At 37.4% G+C, this 19,149-nt stretch overlaps 1 protein-coding gene across 6 annotated transcripts in view; it reads left to right on the forward strand.

Moving 5' to 3' along the window:
• Positions 1-18,873, forward strand: part of ZFC3H1 (zinc finger C3H1-type containing) — a 58,866-nt gene extending 39,993 nt beyond the window's left edge. For all 6 annotated transcript variants that reach the window (XM_048835773.2, XM_048835775.2, XM_048835777.2 and 3 more), the window contains 14 exons: positions 2,065-2,251; positions 2,853-3,044; positions 4,647-4,884; positions 6,281-6,386; positions 6,475-6,673; positions 7,194-7,288; positions 8,228-8,338; positions 11,067-11,171; positions 11,282-11,447; positions 13,303-13,403; positions 15,028-15,129; positions 15,728-15,767; positions 17,830-17,892; positions 18,018-18,873. In XM_048835773.2, the coding sequence (XP_048691730.2) occupies positions 2,065-2,251; positions 2,853-3,044; positions 4,647-4,884; positions 6,281-6,386; positions 6,475-6,673; positions 7,194-7,288; positions 8,228-8,338; positions 11,067-11,171; positions 11,282-11,447; positions 13,303-13,403; positions 15,028-15,129; positions 15,728-15,767; positions 17,830-17,892; positions 18,018-18,155 (1,843 nt within the window). In that variant the 3' untranslated portion in view covers positions 18,156-18,873. The remainder of the gene's footprint in view (positions 1-2,064; positions 2,252-2,852; positions 3,045-4,646; positions 4,885-6,280; positions 6,387-6,474; positions 6,674-7,193; positions 7,289-8,227; positions 8,339-11,066; positions 11,172-11,281; positions 11,448-13,302; positions 13,404-15,027; positions 15,130-15,727; positions 15,768-17,829; positions 17,893-18,017) is intronic.
• The last annotated feature ends 276 nt before the right edge of the window (positions 18,874-19,149 follow it).

The raw sequence follows: 19,149 nt of genomic DNA on the forward strand, positions 1-19,149 counted from the left end.
TAAAAACCATTCCTGTGTCAAACGATGCCATCAGTTGACACACTGATGACCATGTGAAAATGCCTATGACCACTTGATAGAACAATTAGGAAGAGGCAGTATTTTGCACTGCAGCTTGAAGAATCCAGACAGAGCCAATTTGTCTCATCTTCTGTGTTATGTGAGATTTGCCAAAATAGGTACAATAGGTTGAAGAACTTTTATTTTTGCAAAGAAATCCCAGTCTGAACAACCAGTGAGGAAATACTAAAGTTTTGGATACCTTCATAGCAGATGAAGGACTTAACTGGGGTTGGGAGGGGGCTGTGTATTGACAGGACTGCAGCTATGACTAGAAAGAACAGTGGGGTTTCAGCATGAATAAAGGAAGTGGCAGAAATAGCAATTAGGACATTGCAAGGTTTATAGTCAAGCTTTTTAAATAAAATCCCTGGCAGTGCTGCTTCCGTTCGCTTCCAGTTATTTCTGTGATTCTGGGTTTTCAGGAATGATTTCTGTGAAAACTAACATAGAAATCATTTAAATTTGGAAAACTATTTATGTCTGACAGCAAACATTGTACAGCCCCTATGCAGTTTGAAACAGGCCCATTCTTCTCACTAAAATCTTAGGCTGTGTCCTAACATGCAAAAAATCCATATGTTCAAATTATAGTTCTAAAAACCCAGATTGGATTAGATAATTAAACTTTATGAAATTGAGTAAAGTTGCACAACTGTCCAAATTCTAGTGTCCCTCTTGAATCTGGTGTCCTGAGTTGATGTGTGTGGTTTTTTTTGTTTTTTTGTTTTTTTTAAAGGAGGGTATCTGGTTGTGGGGACCCCCCGCCCAAGTTCTTAAATATCTGTAAGGGAACTGCAGTAATAAGTTTGGGGACCACAGCTCTATACTACCAAGGATGCATTGATAACTTGCTAGAAGGCTGTACCAAACTATCATATACATGGACTCTTAATCAGAAATTGTTTAGTTACATTGTAGAGCACTCTAAATGTACGCTGCATTCCTTAAAAACATGGACACAAGTTGTTCTGAGGGCTGCAGGGGAAGGAGTACCAGTGGGCAGGATAGAACTTCCTTCTCTGAAACAACTGTCCTGATGATCTGGCTGTTAAGAGGTGAACAGGCCCATTATGACTTGTGAATATAAGTCCATTAGCTGATTTGCAATGCTTTTGATTTGTTGAGATACACAGTGGAAAGTCTGTTTTGCATATAAGTAATTTCAGAGGTTTGTATACATGACCAAAAGCACAGACGAGGTGTGTTAATCTTCTTTTGAATCTTCTTGCATAAACACAATCATTTAGGTCTGTGTAAAATAATTCCTAAATAAATAAATATCCATCCCTCAAATAGAATAAATAAGACTAGCCTGAGAAGCTCTCTAGTTTTATGGAAGTTACTTGATGTTTATAAACTGCAAACCACATATGCAGTCCATCACTTGATTGGCAGTTCTTCCAAGAACTATACTTGTGTTACTTAAATGTGGTGAGTAGTTAATTACCCCCAAAAGGGGGGAAAAGTTGTGGCTTAAAACTGGGCAAGAGTAAAAGAGCGAAATAACGTGACATGCATTCTAGTCTGCAGTAAAGAGTAATATCCCAGATGTGCTGTATATAACCGATAAAATCTTGCCAAAGAGTGAAATCCAACTTCTTGCTTCATTTAACTTTTGAAATGTTTCTACTTTTTTAGCTTCTTTCTGGGTCAGAAAGTGGGAGACCTCAGGCCATGGATAACCCCTGTTCAAGTTAACCACATCCTGTTAACTGGCATCTTCTTCCAAGGAGCTGATACTCCTGTCCTTTTGTAGAGTATGTGATAATAGTATGCAGTTCATATAAATATGAAAAAAGTGTGGTCTTTTTGCAGTCCTCCATTTTATAATGGCAAGAAGCATTTAAAACACTTCTTTAAAAAAATTCTAATTTCTGTTCATTTGACATGCCTCCCTCTGAAATGTTCTATCTCGAATGAGCTCTAAAAGTTACTAAGTCCACTCTTCACTTTAAGAAAACATTGAGATGTAATATATTGGCCCAATTTTTTTCTTCACAGTTCATCTTCTGAGTGCTTGGATTCTGCTTTAAATGTTCTGGCTCGAGCACTAGAAAACAACAAAGAGAACCCTGAAATCTGGTGTCATTACCTCAAGCTGTTCTCAAAAAGAGGAACCAAGGAGGAAGTGCAGGAGATGTGCGAGACAGCAGTAGAGTATGCGCCTACTTACCAAATCTGGTGGACGGTAAGAAACAAAATAACACTATGTACTTCAAGCACCTATATATAATATAGTGCAAAAATATACCAATACTATAGGTAAGCAGTGAATTTTAGTGTGCAACAGGGAGAGGGTATCTTTTTTTTTTCCTTTTTTTCTTCTCTTTTTCCCCTATGCCTAATACCTTAGCTTTTAAAAAGATCTAATATAATGATAAAAAGCAAGGAAATTCACAGTTAAGTTTACAGTGCTGTCCTTAGCAGGGTCCAGTTCCTATTGCATTTGATTTGATGATCAAATTTATCTAAAGCAAGGTGTTGCGTTTCCTAGATACAAAGGTGTATGTGTGTGTGTGTTTGGTTTTTTAAGTTAAACCTCAATTTAACTTGAAATTTCTTTGCCTTTTGTGAATATTGATTTTCAATAACATTTGAATGGAGTGGTGTTTCATTGAGGTAATATCTAAAAACACAGTAAATAAAAAAGAGCATCGTATTTGAACCCTAACAGTTTGCTAGTAGTTGTTCATGTGAATAAAATATAGTGATTTATGTAGCTTTTAGCCTTAGTAACTGTACTGAAGTTTTCCCCCTAATAATTACTTGTGTGAAATATTTCTATCTAGTTTTTGAACCTGGAAAACTCTTTTGATGGAAAGGACTATGTATGTGGGAGAATGCTGCAGTTCCTAATGGAAAGTACAGAGGGTGAAGAAAACTCTGATCTCCTGTCCTTTCAGCTGCTGGAGACCCTGCTGTACAGAGTTCACTTAAGCATGTTTACAGGAAGACATCAAAATGCTCTTGCTCTACTTCAGGTGGCTATCAAGTTACACACATTTTAACCCCTATTATACTGGATGCTTAAATACTAATTATGTGTTGGTTTTTTTTGTTTTGTTTTTCATTTAAGTGTCCAAAGAATTGCCTTTTTCCTTTACTACTTTGTGGTGCCTAGAATTCTGGTAGTTCCAGTACCAGACAAGTTATCCCATTTATTGGTAGAAAGTTGATACAATTGGAGGGATGCTTTTGTGCATGTGTTAATAAGGCAGATTTTGATAAATTTTTAAAACTTTCAAAAAGGTATCGAGGAGAATTCCCTCTTGATTGCATGAATTGTTGCTAAAAGACTGTCTTTAAAAAAAAGTTTATTGAATTTTTATCTTACAACTTGGAACATGTATTGCAAAGCAGCAACATTGATTGTTACAGTTTGTGAGGTATCTTTATTCATTATCCTAATTTAATAGTCCAAGGCCCTTTCAAGCCAATCTAGTGTTGGTGATTTCTTAACAATTTTTACAAAAATTATTTTAAATACTGTGTTTAATATTTGAACCATTGTAAAATTTTGGGTGATATTTTAACTTCTTTGGGTGGCGGAATTATTTATTTGTCCTTCGTTCCTTGTCCTTTACATCATCCTTTGAAAACATTATGCATGTGTGTGATTTTGTTTTCTTTTCACTTTCCACAATCAATAGAGGAGTTAGTGGTCCTTTTCCATGGCTGCAAAAAACACAGCAATGACAGGGCTTTGCTACTTATCTGTGAAATGTAGAAAGATGTCCTGAAAGACTAGTTCTGATCATTACTAGGTATGACCTTCTAGCAGTTGGAAATGGGAAACAAAACTTTGATGTCTGCTCCTAGCAAAAGGGAGATATAATAGCTGCATACTTCAGAGGTTCATGCCTACCAGCAAGGGGATTTTCTTAGTCACATGGGTTTTTAAAATTTGTTTTGTAATGCTTTTTTCTAACCCTACCAGTTTAGGTACGTCTTTTATGTCTTGGGGCTAGTCTGCCCTAAAAATTATTCTAAACGTGATATTGTACATCTCTATTTTTTGTGCGTCGTTTATTCCGGAGCACGTGTACTTCGTTCAAACACAAAGATTTTTGTCTGCCAGTCATCACATACTTTATTTCTGATGTGCCAGTCATATTAGACTATTTTCAGACTTGCATATAGCACTAGTAGCAGAGTCTGAAGGCGTACTACTGCCCTCAGTGACATCTGTGCAAATCTGTCTTCAGGTAAATAGATAAGATAGAATACATGCAGGGAGAAGAGATGCTGAGTACAAAGTCCATTTTTGTATGGTCACTTCACTTCTCTGAGTAAGACAGGTCCTTGTCATTGTCATCGTCTAAGCCCGTAGTATTATGCTGTTCAAGGGCCATATTACATGTTTGCCTTATGTGTACTTGAGCTGCTTCCATGAGTAAGGAGACTAGATATTGGCTCCAGGTCTGTCTTTGGGTTGCCTTTCTGTCATCATGAGAGCTTTTGAGAACATGGAAACTTCACGTTTCCTCATTGTTTCTCTCATTTTCAGATCTCAAAATATACTGATCTCCTATGTAGAGCATATCAGTCAAAAATATAATCCTGTTTGTCTTTTACCTTTACAGAATGCTTTAAAATCAGCTAATGAAAAGATAATAGCAGAACGCCTCACCATAAGTGACCGCTGCTTGGCTTGGCTAGCTTATATACATCTAATTGAATTCAGTGTTCTCCCTGTTAAGTTTTATGATCCTGCTAATGCCAACCCTTCAAGGATAATGAACAAAGAGCCGTTTTTAATACCATGGCAAACAGTTCAAGATGTGAAGACCAATCCTGATATGTTGTTAGCTGTGTTTGAAGGTAAGTTATTTAGTACATAACTTTGCTGCTGCACTGCTGCTCTCCTCATTCAAATGGGCAGTGCCTCTCACCTGTGGAACTCAGGATGGGAAGGAAAAGGTTTAGACTCTGATTAAACCGCTTGCTTGTTGGTGGTACAAATTATTGATGTATGAAGGAGACACACTAGCTTTTATCTTTTTCGGGGACACATCCTCTGGAGTTGGCAAGACTTACTCCTAGCAACCTGTAAGAAATTCTCCTCTCTCTGGGAGTCCTCATGCTCCCAGTTAAGCCTTCTGTGGTGAAGTCATGGCTTCAGGCAGGGCAGTGGGAAGTGAAGCCCCAGCTTGAGTCCAACTCAAAAGCCCCATGAACTAATAGATCCAGTGTTTGTGGCTTGCAACAGTGTGCATAGGTCACCCTTCGAGGTTCCTGAAAAGCTGCTGATAGCTAGGTTTGGAAGGATTAGTTTTTATTGGTAAATTATCTGAAAACTTCATTTCACGGAACACACAGATCCACAAAAATTTCCACTGATGAAGAACAAAATTTACAGATAGGCAAAGTAAGAAAATGCCACTTGAGAACTTACTGGAGTTGGATTTAAGGACTTTTTTAAAATTATTTTTTAAATATTTTGATGACATGATGACAAGTTGTGTTTAACAGTTATAAAGCTTTAACTTTCTGAACCTCAACATCTACGGTCATTAAATAATTCTGATCTCCCCCACATACCTTCCCACAACTGTGAATATTTTTAAGGATTTTTTATTTAAATTAACATTGATTTTTTTTCAGTCAGAATTACTTTTTTTAATAAAAGTCAAATTCTACCCAGGCTACCTGTACCATGTCTTGGACTTGACTTGGTGCTTGAAGGTGGTCTCGGCAGTTGTGGTGGGGGTAGAGGGAGTCCACTAGAAAGGTGCTGCACCAAGGGATTCGAGCCTCTATGCTCTAGTGATTCCTCAGCTCAGGAGAGTGGGGAGGAAAGCTGAAAGTTGAAATGAAGTCCCTGTTGCACAAAAACTAACTAAAGAAAAACTTTTATAAAACAAAGTGGTTGGGAGAAATTGAACCACTTGCTTGTGCTGCTGCTGAATTTCTGGTATCCTGAAATGAAGGGAGGGACTTAATCCTGGAGCCTCCGCTAAGAACATGGCAGCCCGTCTGAATTCCACAGGTGAGAGGCATTACCAGAAAATTATTAGGTAAGAAAGTCTTCATTCTCGAATTACACGTTAACTATCTGAAAACAACTTTTCCGAAGGTCACGTTTCCTTTCCCTAATTCATAGGTAAAAATCAACTTAAACGTGTTGTATAGATTTGTGTAAAACTTAACTTATTTAAATCTGTATTTAAGCTTATATTTACAGGCTTGATTTTAAACTTTTTTTGTCTCTTTTTAGATGCAGTACAAACATGTACTGATGAAAATCTTGGAGCTGATGAAAGAATAGCTATCTGCCTTCCACTTTACAGAAACATGATTGCTCTGCAGCAGTTACTGGAAAGGTAAGAACAGGTTACCAGACAGAACACTTGTATAAGGATATTCAGTTCAGCACTTTCTTTTTTTAAACTTTTAACTGTTTTATTTAAGGTGGGAGGCTGCTATAGAACTGTGCATCTCATTGCTGGAGTTATGCCCTGTCAACTGTCAGTTGCTGGAAGCGCTGGTTACTTTATACTTGCGGATGGAACAGCATGACAAAGCCTATGCTGTGTGGCTTACAGCATTTGAGAAAAATCCTCAAAATGCCCAAGTTTTTTATCATATGTGCAAATTTCTCATCTCCCAGGTAAAAAAACACCCTCATTGGTTTTGCGGCTTATGTATTCTGTAAAATGAGTATATTTGTACCTTGGAATATGTAGTTAGTACTAATACTTAGCACTCTTGTAGTATTTTCAATCTTGAAAGCACTTAACAAAATGTAACTAAGACTTGCAAAATACCTGTGATGTGTCATCCTCATTTTATAGTTGGGGAAATAGGAGCAGGGAAATTGAGTAACTTGCGCAAGCAAATAGGAAGAATTGATGTGAGAATTGGGTTCAGAACTTGAGTAACTGACTCCCAGTCCTGTGTCCAGACCGCATCCTTGTGCAAGAAAAGTAGAAGATGTCACAATGTAAACGCATTAGTGCATTATCTCGTCTCTTCCTGTTACCTGCCCTTTGATATAATTTAATTATATTGCTCCTTGAAAGATTCAAGGGAAAGTACTCCTTTAAGAAATAGTTTAATGAATTTTGTTTAACTTATGTGCTGTAGGCTGACAGAAGTCTTACGTAATGTCTAATTTACTTTTAAAACAGAAAAGGGCAGACAGTATTCCTCCATTGTTTCAAGAATTTGTCGCAGCCTTCTTTGAGAATGTATGTCAGGAACACAGTCCCATGGATCTATTACGGTAGGATTGGAGAAGGCATTATTTAATTCATACTGATATAATTATGGTGTCATGTAGTACAATAAATTGTAAAGTATCTGATTTTTATTAAAATTGCAAAACTATCAACGGACTCGTTCCCACAAAAGCAAGGCAATCTAGAGTTGTTAAAACTCCATTTTTAATTTACATTGTGTCTACGTTTTACAATCCATTAGATTGTGCACTGTTCTAAGGTTTGCACTTTCCTTATTTAACCATGTCATTTCTGATCATTTAATCTGAGCAGTGCAAGGTAGTTTACAGTTAAGTTGGTCTTTGTTTATTTTAACATCTACTGGTGGTTTCATTTCCTTGATTTTTGGGATGAGGAATAGAAATATGCTGAATATTTAGGCCAAAAATATTAAAGTGGTGTGCCTAAAATTACACTCCTAAATCTGTTTAGGTACCTGCATAAAGCCCCAATCCAGTTATGCGCGTAACTTTAAGCACAAGAGTAGCTCCATTCAAATCAAATAAACCTGAATTTCACCTTCAGTTTTTATATACTGTCAGCTTAATGGTGGTAATGGAATTTTTATTTTTTCCACAAGCTGATCAAACGTAGATAATTTTCAGTTATAAAGGGTTGACATACATATAATATGAAAAAGGAAACATATGTCTGCATCAAGAACAGATGTAAAGAAGCTCAGTGTTCGCAGTTTTTATATAGTCTAGTATCTTTCTTGATGCAGAATAAAAAGAAAAAAGGAGGATGTTTTTTAAAATTGCTGTTTAGATTTGATAAGCCTAAGTAATATTTTTAGAAAGCTGATGCTAGGTACACATTATCTATTTTGAATGTGAGGTGTGAAGTGTATTTCTAAAGTATACCAGTAAATATTTGTCTGGTCAGGATTATTTCTATATATGAGAAGCAGTTCATGTTCAAGTATGTGCATATTTTTGTTTTAGGTATCTCTTGAATTTTCCAATGCCGATTGAATTTACATCACCTCTGTATAAAGGACATCTTACAGATGATATTTTAAACCAGCAAGTACCATTTTTGTGGCAGATCTACTGGTGAGAATTTTTATAGCCTCTGAGAAATGAACAGTAAACAGTGGATTTTATAATTTAAGAGTGCATTGTACATACTTAAGTGTGTATTATATTGGGTTCTTTCTGAATGACTAATCCACCAGTCCTTCTAGAAGCTTCCCTGGCTGCTGCAGAACCGGGATAGATTTATGGAGCTGTAAATGAGGATGTCATCAAAGGCTCACACTTGGGAAAAGTTCCAGAGGTTCTGTCCTTGCTGTGCCAGAACATGGCTGTGGCTTATCTCTACCAAAAGTGCCAGTGACTTTTTTTTTAAACTTTTTTCTTCCTTTCTCTGTTTCAGCTATCTCCACTTCTCGTTCTAGGTTTTTCCCATTTCCCTATTTTGCCTTTGCTTGGTTCTTCAGCATTCTTCTTCCCCAGCCTCGTTGGCCCAGTCTTCCTACAGTAAGGACATGCATGTTCTAAAAGTTGGGACTTTCCAGAGACAGATCTCTTCTCAAAAGAAAATGCCATGGACATGGTTTTCCTCAAGAAGAAAGCGATGTGTAAAGGTGACAGATCCCAGTCATGCACTTATGATCTACTTTGTTTTTCCTATTGTTGCGTCTGAAAGCAAGGATATTCAAGATTTGCCAGGAGAAGATACTAGCTGTCATGGTAACACCCAGGCAGCCAAAGAGGACCCTTCTTTTAGTATAGGCAATGTCATTGGGATACTCTCTTGTGCTGTCATGGAAGAAGCCTACTTCATGGTCTGGCTTTATGCCATCTCCATGATTGACTGCATGGCTTTTTGAATAGAGAGGCTGAGCTAGGATAACTCTCCAAATGAATGCTTACTTACTGGTGGAAGGTTTCTTTGAAGCTAGCAAAGATTAAAACCCTCCCCTCGAAGCGTACATCTGCTGTTTTACCTAGCTGCATTTGTTGCATTGTTTCAGATTAGATGGTAAGCTGTTTGGAGAAGGAATTGTGCATCTCTCAGTACCTAGTACAATGAGGCCTTCATGATACACTGTTCTTTTTTGCATGTTATTTATTATTTGTATCAGAAGGGAGGGATAGCTCAGTGGTTTTAGCATTGGCCTGCTAAACCCAGGGTTGTGAGTTCAATCCTTGAAGGGGCCATTTAGGGATCTGGGGCAAAAAAAATTGGGGATTGGTCCTGTTTTGAGCTGCGGGTTGGACTAGATGATCTCCTGAGGTCCCTTCCAACTCTGATATTCTATGATTCTGTGCTACAACTAATATGCACCAGGATTCAGTATATCCTGAATTTTATTCAGGACAACACATCCCCTTTGGCACTGGGAATAAGTATACTGAAGATTCATCAAGCACCTATGGACAACTTGCTGTCTGGACAGTGAGCTCAGTCTTGCATTCCACATACACGTTTTTAGCTTCTTGAATCATAAAAACAATCCATGCCTGCCATGATTAGGAAACACCCATTTTAGAAGCCTTGTACATCATGTAGTCACAGACCATCCCCTCATATGAGTCTGTATCTTATTTCCTATCCATGATTGATGTTTCTGAGAATAATAAATTTCATCAAGGAGAATCATTGAGCTTTATCAGCCGTCTTGATAAAGTTGAGCTGTATAGCATCTTTAGCTATGCCCTGCTGAGCTGTGAAGACAAATCTTAAACGATGGAAGGACTCAGGAAGTCAGCAGGTGCCTCTCTTTCCTTTTCAGATGCAAAGGACAAATGATTTCAAAGTTCATCTTGTCAGGTGCATTGCTGTATTATACAATCACACAAAGTGGAAATACCAAAACCTGAAAGGATCAAGGAGCAACAACATTCACTTGGAAAGAGCATGTGACTTTTGTGACTAGTGACTTGGTCCTTTGTTCACACCTTCTCCAAGTACTATACACAGGGCCTTTGGTTATCCACTGTGCTGCCTTTGACATCGTTCTTCATGCTGTGGCAGAGGGCTCATTTAGCTATCTAGTTATATTTCATTGCTATACTCTCCCGCTCCCCCCTCCAGTTTGTGAATGCATTTTTTTCTTATAACCTACTTAGCCAAAGACTTCTTAGCAAACTCCTAGCTAAACCCCTAAGCATAGATTGGTGGATGAGTGTCTGTCAGAAATTTCTCCTCTGTTAATCTCTCATCTTGGAAAAGTTATGTCCATCAGTCTAATCCTCCCCTTCTTCTGGGAGCAGAAAAACAATATTAAATGTTTATTGACCATTGTTTGACTTTTTTTTTTCTTGCTCTTCTTAGGGGAGGATGTCCATATATTTGCTGTTTACTGTTTCCCCTCCAGTGTTGTTTCTGAACCCTTAGTGTTTAACTAGCAATCATAGTCTGATCGTCTCAAGTGTACATTTAATTATACCTTTTGGAATTTTGTTGTGGAGCTTTGGTTACCTGTCTCCAGTCTGCAGCAGTCAGAGAACACTCTTAGGTAAGGATTGGCAGAAAGAAAGGTACTTTTCAAGAGTAGAAATGTACAGGTAAGAGAAACTTTTAATCTTTATTTAAATGCATTATAAATACCTATTTAGTTTACAAACTATTACTCGTTAACTGCTGAAAGATTAGTCATTTTTATAAATTATGACTGATAAAATTGAAATTGGGCTTATTTTAGCAATATTAATTATTTCACTTCTGCCTTTGTGAAATGTTAAACTCTGCATTGTCCTTCTCTCTTTTATTTAATATACAAAATAAGAGCAAACCCACTAAGGCATAATGCTTTTTAACTTTTAAAACATACAGTTTATGCCAGTCTCTTCATGCAAGTGTTGGTGAAGCATTGGATGCTTATGAAGCAGCTCTAGGAGCAGTGATGCAACAGGAAACGGTGCAGAACATTTGGATGGAGTAAGTTTAAATGAAGGGGGGAAAGCTACCTAATTTCACAGTTGTAAAACTAAGGCCTTTGGAAGTGTCAATGTGGTTTTCTTTTGTTTTTTTTTGTGTTTTTTTTGCAGTTACCTTGTTTTTCTCAATAGCAAAGTTGTTGGATCCAACAATAAAGTTCAAGAATTCAAGCTTTTTACTGATCTAGTGAACAGATGTCTAGTTACAGTTCCCACCCGATACCCTATTCCTTTTAGCACTGCTGATTACTGGACCAATTATGAGTTTCATAATAGGGTAAGAATTTTCAGTAACCAATTGTATGTAAAAATGTGTGTTGCTAATGACCTTTTAGCAAATGTTCTTAACTAACTTATTGAGTTAGAGCACTCCAAGCTTATATTTTCTCTTAGCATTTCCCAGTTTCTTAAAAAATGTGAATTTAGGGAAGAGAGTGAATAAGCAGTGAACAAGGGAGACTTTTCTGAGCATGGAGGGCATAAAGATAAATGGAAAAAATTGTTTGGAAGAGTGGTAGGAGAAGGAAGAAATTAGAACAGAAATATTGTTGGTAACAAGATTATATGCGTTCTTAAAGGTGAGGTTGAGCTGGAATTAAATCCAGTGAGACAAAAAGTGAAGAAATTTAAGGAGGAAGTTGCTCTACACCAGCAAGACAGCAATATCACATCAGCAATGAAATTTTTAAATAAATTGGGGCGATGAGAAGAGGATAAGACTAAAGAGAAAGTTATAGTAGTTAAGGCAAAATTTGATCGGAGTGGATGTGTGTGTTTGCAGAGAGGAAAAGATAGGGTGTTTTTTGTTTCTGTTTTGGTCATGAGAGGAAGAGACTTCATGGTGTGCAGTGGAAAAAGTCTACAAAGAGGGTGGCTATAATAGTGGGAGACTGGAAGGGTACTGGAGTTGTGACTTCATTTTTTTTTTTAAGGGGGTAGTTCAGCAAAATTAGGAGGTAAGACCATTTTGGAGGGTGTGTGGAGTGGCAACAAGGCATCCAAGATGGGATGTCTGAGAGATGGTTGGAGATAAATGAATGTGAAGAGGGAAGAGTGGGAAGAGGTAGTGTTGGGAATTATCTAGATAGAGGTGGTAGTTAAAATTTATGGGAATGGATAAGGTCCAAGTGTAAAAGAGGAGCTAGCACAAAATCTCAAGGGATAGCAACAAGAAAGGAGAGAGTAAGTCCCTGAAATATGCTTAAGGAATGATCAGCAAGATAGAAGAACCTGGAGCACTCAGAGGGCAATTCTACCTAAATAACTATCTGAAACGCTTCCTTCAGAACTGTTTCAGGAGAGAACAAGTGATTTGATAGTGTACTGCATTAGGGCACGCGTGCCCATACAGTGAAAGTATAAGGATTTTTTGTCTGAATAACACTACATACTAATGTATTACTTACTATCTAGTAATTAAACAATTCCATGCCATCTCCTTCCCTGTTCCATAAGAGATTTCATATGTTTACTTGGCTAGTGTAAATTGGTATAGTTCACTGACTTCAACAGAACTATGACGAATTCCGTAAGCTAAGTATATGGCCTTATTGTTTAGTGGTAGGGCACCCTGTGCTGCTGCTGTGAAGGACATTGAGCAAATTGTTCAAAACTTGTGTTTATACAGTTACGACAGAAGATGCTAAATTTGAATGGAAATCCTGCTGGATGGGTGTGTGAGTGTCTTTTTAATTGGGAAAGAATATAGTGTTATACACACATGGTAACGTTTTCAAAAGTGCCGGAATAACGTAGCTGCTTTTGAAACTTTTACTCATGAAGTTTAAGCTGAAAAAATCCTCATCTTGAGCATCATCTATTTTGAGTTTTATTAATTTTTTACAATAATAATTGTGACTTTGCTAATCTGAAGACCACATTTCTTTCTGGAGGCTGCGGGGGAAGTTTCACTGTAATGGACTTGAGATTTTATTCAGTTTAAAAATTAAACTTCTAGGTAAAATATAGTAATTGTTTCTGCCAAATAAACAGTTATTGTTAAGGTTCATGCTTAAGATTCATGTTCCAATAATTGTATTTCTCATCAAAATTACCAGCAACTAGAATTCATACCCTTAAATTTAAATTCATACCCTTTTAAATTCATACCCTTTTATCTTTGAATTTTACAGGTAATTTTCTTTTATTTGAGCTGTGTTCCAAAGTCTCAACATTCCAAAACCTTGGAACGGTTTTGCTCTTCTATGCCTACCAATCCTGGACTTGCACTGAGGTAGGAAAATAAACTTAAGGGTGTATATTGCTAACCAGTTCTATGTCTCTTAAGACTAGTTCGCGCTGTTGCAGTTGGGAATTCAATGTATTAAAAAAAAAACAAAAAACACTCCAAAACTTGAACAAAGTTCTTTGTATAAGAGTCTAGCAAAGGAGAGGTTCAGGTTCAGTATATCCATGTATTGGCCAGAATACAAGTAAAATTCCTTTTAAAATAAATGCTTGGTATGAACATCTTTTAATATAATAGGAGAGAGAGAGAGAATAAAGACAAGTGTTGTGGTGACCAGTAAAATGTAGGTGTTTGAAAAGAGGACAAGTTAATAAACTGCAATTACTCCTTTTCTGCATCCTGCCGAAGAACACCCTGGCATTTTGGCATCTTACCAGTCGTTTCCCAGTGCCTGACAGAATTCTGTTCCATCTACAGAAGGGCTAAAAAGTGACTTAAAAGTATTGGTAACTTTCATCGTGCTATCTGGGGTGTGTGGTCAGAAGGCTAGAATCTCCAGATTCTCTTTTTGGAGTGAGTAGAGAAACACTAGGGAAAAGTTAAATGTTTTTTAAGACATACAACCACTGTCTATTCAAAATGTATACTTCAACAGAGGACGAAGAATATGTAGATACGTTGGAGTGTGATAGGGCTGGTTTGAACCCTACCTTAACATTTGTTCAGATTTTTTTTTATAAAAAAATTATAATTTGTCTTTAATTTCTTCTTTCCTGTTTATAAGAATTTTCAGTTGATGCAACAGATGGGAATGATTCGTATTTATGAAATGTTTCAAAATGCATATTTACTCAGACTGGGCATAGCTCTAAAAAAGGCATTATTATTTGTCGTGTACATCTATAGCTTAAATGGTCAGCTTCTTATTTTATAGGCTGAGAAATCCCAGAGCTCTCCCTCTTCCTTGTTATGGATCAATGGCCGGAAATCTTTTAATATTTTTTAAATGACACACAAGATTAAATGGCTGGATTTTTTTTTTGCAGCCAAGAAATAAATTCCTCACCAAAACCTGTTTATAATGGTACTGCTGGGATGCACTTACTAGAAATGTTTGCTACCTAAGTAGAACTTGTATCCTTTGCTAGGAGTGTCTGTATTTACATATTTCAGAGTAGCAGCCGTGTCAGTCTGTATTCACAAAAAGAAAAGGCGTACTAGTGGGACCTTAGAGACTAACCAAATAAATTGAGCATAAGCTTTCGTGAGCTACAGCTCACTTCATCGGATGCGTTCACATTTACAGACTGGATATAGAGAGATCTGATTTCATGCTGTTAGTTCCTAGACATATAAAACTGTAGATGCCATTTGAAGCTCTTTAGCATACCTCTCTTCTTGGAGTTGTATACCCACCTCACACATGCTGAAGACTAGAATTTTGACCTCTGACCTCATAGTGCACCAAGAGCATGCTTTATGTATCTCTGACCACACACTTTGTTGTGATTCCCTAAACGTTTGCCTCCAATAACTTTTTTCAGCTGACCTAATAATTGGTGGTGTCACTATGCACATAAGTGCATCATACCTTAGATCAACATGGTTGTATCTTTAATGTAAGCTTATGATAAGAGCTGTACTTACTTCCCTTGAATGTCCTTTACAGGCTGCTTCAACAACTTTGGGAAGAGAACAATATTCAGATACTGAAACTGCAAGCCAAGATGTTTACATATAATATCCCAACATGCCTGGCCACCTGGAAAATGTAATGCAACAATCATAAACCTGTTTTCATAGATATTACTTTTGTTTATAAGGTTTGCATCACAAAGGTAAATCTGAAATGTCCTTCAAATTGGATTTATACTGGAAGGCCTTTTTTTCATTATTTTTAGACTTTCAACAGTTGGTTCAGACAGGCAGAGGTACTGACATTTTTAATGTAAAATGAATCATTTAGTTTCCATGTAGAAAAAATATATAGGCAATTATTGTTTGGATAAATATAGAAAATGTATTTTAATTATTAAATGATTGACTTCTGTCTCCTCCTCCTCTCTACCCTCCCTTTTATATATCACAATAGCAATAATCTCCATTATCCAGTGATGCTCAACTGATCATTTTCTTCAGTGTTTGTTCATAATGGGGAACCACTGAAATGTCTTGCTCATGTAAGGTTGTTTTAAAAAATGGCTACTTTTTTTTTCTTCTTCGTTCTTTTCACTATAGATTATCATCATTGGAAGTTAGTCTGTTACTTTCAGGGCGTTTGCAATCCCATCCCACAATCAATATTCTGCCAATAATGGCATTTAGTTCCGTGCATGGATAAATTATTTTTGTGTATTTCTTTTTCTCAGAGCCATTGCTGCCGAGTGCTTTCTAAAGGGACAGAGAGAGGTAAGTTAACATTGTAACTGATCATTTTAACAAAGAAAATTCTGTGAAACTGTCAGTGTACCTGGCTGCACACACAGCATAGGCCATTTTATAAAATTAAGTCTATTTTGGGGTAGTTGAAATGTTCTGGGCATAAACCAGAAACAGATACTTCAAATACAAGGAATATTTTCGGCAGCTCATTTTGCAGAATTGAATTGTGGGAGTAACAATACTTCTAACAATGTTTGAAAGAAAAACTGTATTATTAGGAGTGACACCAATTTGTACGTTGCTTAAAATTTTTTCATTATAAATAAAATGAAAATTTTTGTAGATCTCTATCATCTCCATCATTTGCAGCAGGACTTCAAATTGGCAGAGGTATGGTTCTGGTATCAGGGAGGTGTCGTTTCTGGCCTCTTGAAATTCAGTTCAGATTAGGCAGTGAAGCTGGTCAAGTTAGTCATTGGCTAGCTGTATTTCACACAGCACACTTTGTTTTGAGAAGAACAGTAACTAGAGGGTCACATACTTCATAGCTTCTGTAGGCCAAGCTCATGCAGACATTAAGGAGTCCCTGCAACATCCTCCCGAGACTACCTCCTCGACATTCCAGAAACTCTGTGTGCTCCTCCCCAACCCGCCCTTATCCTCCTGCCAGGGTTTCTGTGTGTGCCCCCCAGTTTCTTTTCTTTCTGGCTAGGAGAGTCATTCAGAGTGTCAACATATACTCTTGGGAGGATGGCCAGACCTGAGATGAGTGTGTATTGTTATGCCATCAACTGGTTCTTTGGTTTATAGACAGTTAAGGTATATCTACACTATAATTAAAAACCCACAGCTGGCCTGTGCCAGCTGACTGGGGCTTGGGCTAAAGGGCTGTTTAATTGTAATGTAGACGTTCAGGTTTGGGATGGAGCCTGGGCTCTAGGACCCTGGAAGATGGGGGAATTCCAGAGTGAGCCCGAATGTCAACACTGCAATAAAACAGCCCCTTAGCCTGAGCTCTGCGAGCAGTGTAGACATACCCATGTAGACCTGGCTGAAGTTTCTGGGTCTGCTGACCAAAGGCCAGGAGGTCTGTGGTCCCCCCGCACTTCCCTGTTTTTCGATTTTTTCAGTGTTCCCTGAAATTTGGAAGTAAATGCCACATCTGATCAAAAAGCTATCACATTACATCCAAACATACTGAGAAATGCCATCAACTTGTGTAGGCTCACTATATGGTTGGCCAAAAATACTTTTTAATAGTCCAGTAGCACTTCTTATGCACCCTCCCCAGCATCTCATTACAGTGGTTCTGAATTCTGATTCTGCCACTGATTTCCTCTGACATGGCACTTAGACAAAGAATCCCTACCCGTGAAATGGGAATAATGCTTATCCATCTGCCTCCCAGAGGTGTTCTGAGGATTAATGTCTGTACAGTGATTTGAACATAGCCTGTTCTAAAAGTGCAAGAAATGGATTAGGTGTTTCAATTTGAGGATCGGTCACTCAGACACCGCAGATTGGTGGGGACTTTCATAAACTTTGCCTTAATCTCCCTGTTCCCATCTATAAAATGGGAATAATAATAATCTGTGTCACAGGGGAGTTGTGAAAGTAAGTGCATTAATATGTGAGACCGAGATAATACAATGATGAATGCCATACGCAAAAGCCCATGAGGCAGTTAATTCTGTATGCAGTGCTGGATTTGGATGGTATGTAGTAAGCAAGACATGGGGCCACACATTGAATGATGAGGAGAAAAAGATATTGAACATCTGCTTCATTCCCTGAGCATCATGCCTCCTGTGCAATGACAGAGGCAGGGGTTTTGTGGAAAAAATAGTATGTAATCATGTAATTAATCATACTAATGTGCACTCAAGGGTCAGAATTAAAGCACAGGCAGGCTTAAATCTGGCATTTCCTAACTTCTGACTGCTTGAGTTCGCAACCTACATTTTCTTATAAGATTATTTTTTTTGTACGCAGAAATCTTATTGAGACCGTTCTATGTGCTTTAAATGTTTGTGTTGTTTTTCTGAATACATTGAGCAGCATTATCTTGGTATTTGTTTTTATTTTACAGGTCCATCATTTATATCAGAGAGCCTTTCAGAAGTTACCTCTATGTGCAACACTGTGGAAAGATGTAATGTTTTCTCCTTATGTTTCACTTTGAGGTTTCATATAAATTTTCTGCATATCCCATATCCATAGATGTGGTGATGCTCAAGCTCTGGCTAAATCTTATATCTGCTTCCCCATCTCTTACAGCAACTCTTGTTTGAAGCATCAGGAGGAGGTAAAACTGATAACCTGAGAAAACTAGTTTCCAAGTGCCAAGAGGTTGGAGTCAGCCTAGATGAGCTTTTAAATTTAAACACTTACAGAACAGAAAGCAAGAATCACTGAATGCTGGCGTGCAGTCAGTCCTAAGTCCTATTAAATGCCAAAATCATTTGAATGAATCTTCAGGCTGATCCATGCCTAAGCTCTGTGTCAGGCAGATGAGCATTGCTGAGCATATCAAGTCTCCAATCTGCTTTCCTTGAACCTGGAAGCAATTAACATGACCCTCCTCTCTCTGGATAATTGAACTCCCTGTTTGGCCTGCTTCTGGGCCCTGCCAGAATCTCATAACATCATGTACGTAAGTATAGTTAATCAAAATGACAGACTTTTTTTTTAATGTTTTCCTTTTATTTTCCTTTTTCTTTATCTTGTGCTGTTCCTGATTCACTTGACACTCTCGCTGATGCCTGAGAGATCTGTGTTTGGGGTTAAGTACTGGACTGTGTTTACAGTAAAAAGCAAGCAGTCCACTTTGGTTTTTTCCTTTTTTAAACCTTTTTGAGATTTTTTTCATTACAGGATTTAAAACAAAAGCAGCCGCTCTTAAGGAAAGCGTAACTGCCAGGGCCTCAAGTATGCTTCTTGCACTTGAAGGCTCTAAGAGGGTTGTTTACTGCCCTTTCTGCATTCTGGACTCATGGCAGAGACTATTAAACTTGAAGATTAAAGAAACTATTGCAAATGCCAGTGCATCAGAAAAAAGAGTGGTCAATTATTATGTGCAATTTTTTTGTAAAGAAATTTTAATTTATAATAAAGTTTAACAGTTTAAAGAACAGTTAATATTGAACTGTTTTGTATTAAGATACTACTCTGTAGTATTAGTTGTTTATACAAAGATATTTTGAATATAAGTTAACTTTTAAGAAAGCTGTTGTCTTTATTATTTGTTCTCTATTAATCACATGAAAATGGGATTGAGATAGTCACAGTTATTGTGACTGGGAAATATTTTTCATATCCACAAAAGATCTTTCCTCCTTCTGCCACAGATACAAACACTTTATCATGGTTTGACAGTCACCACTGACAGCACTTATTCCAGCCCTACAAA

The sequence above is a fragment of the Caretta caretta genome, chromosome 1, assembly GCF_965140235.1.
Source record: "Caretta caretta isolate rCarCar2 chromosome 1, rCarCar1.hap1, whole genome shotgun sequence".
NCBI lineage: Eukaryota > Metazoa > Chordata > Testudines > Cheloniidae > Caretta > Caretta caretta.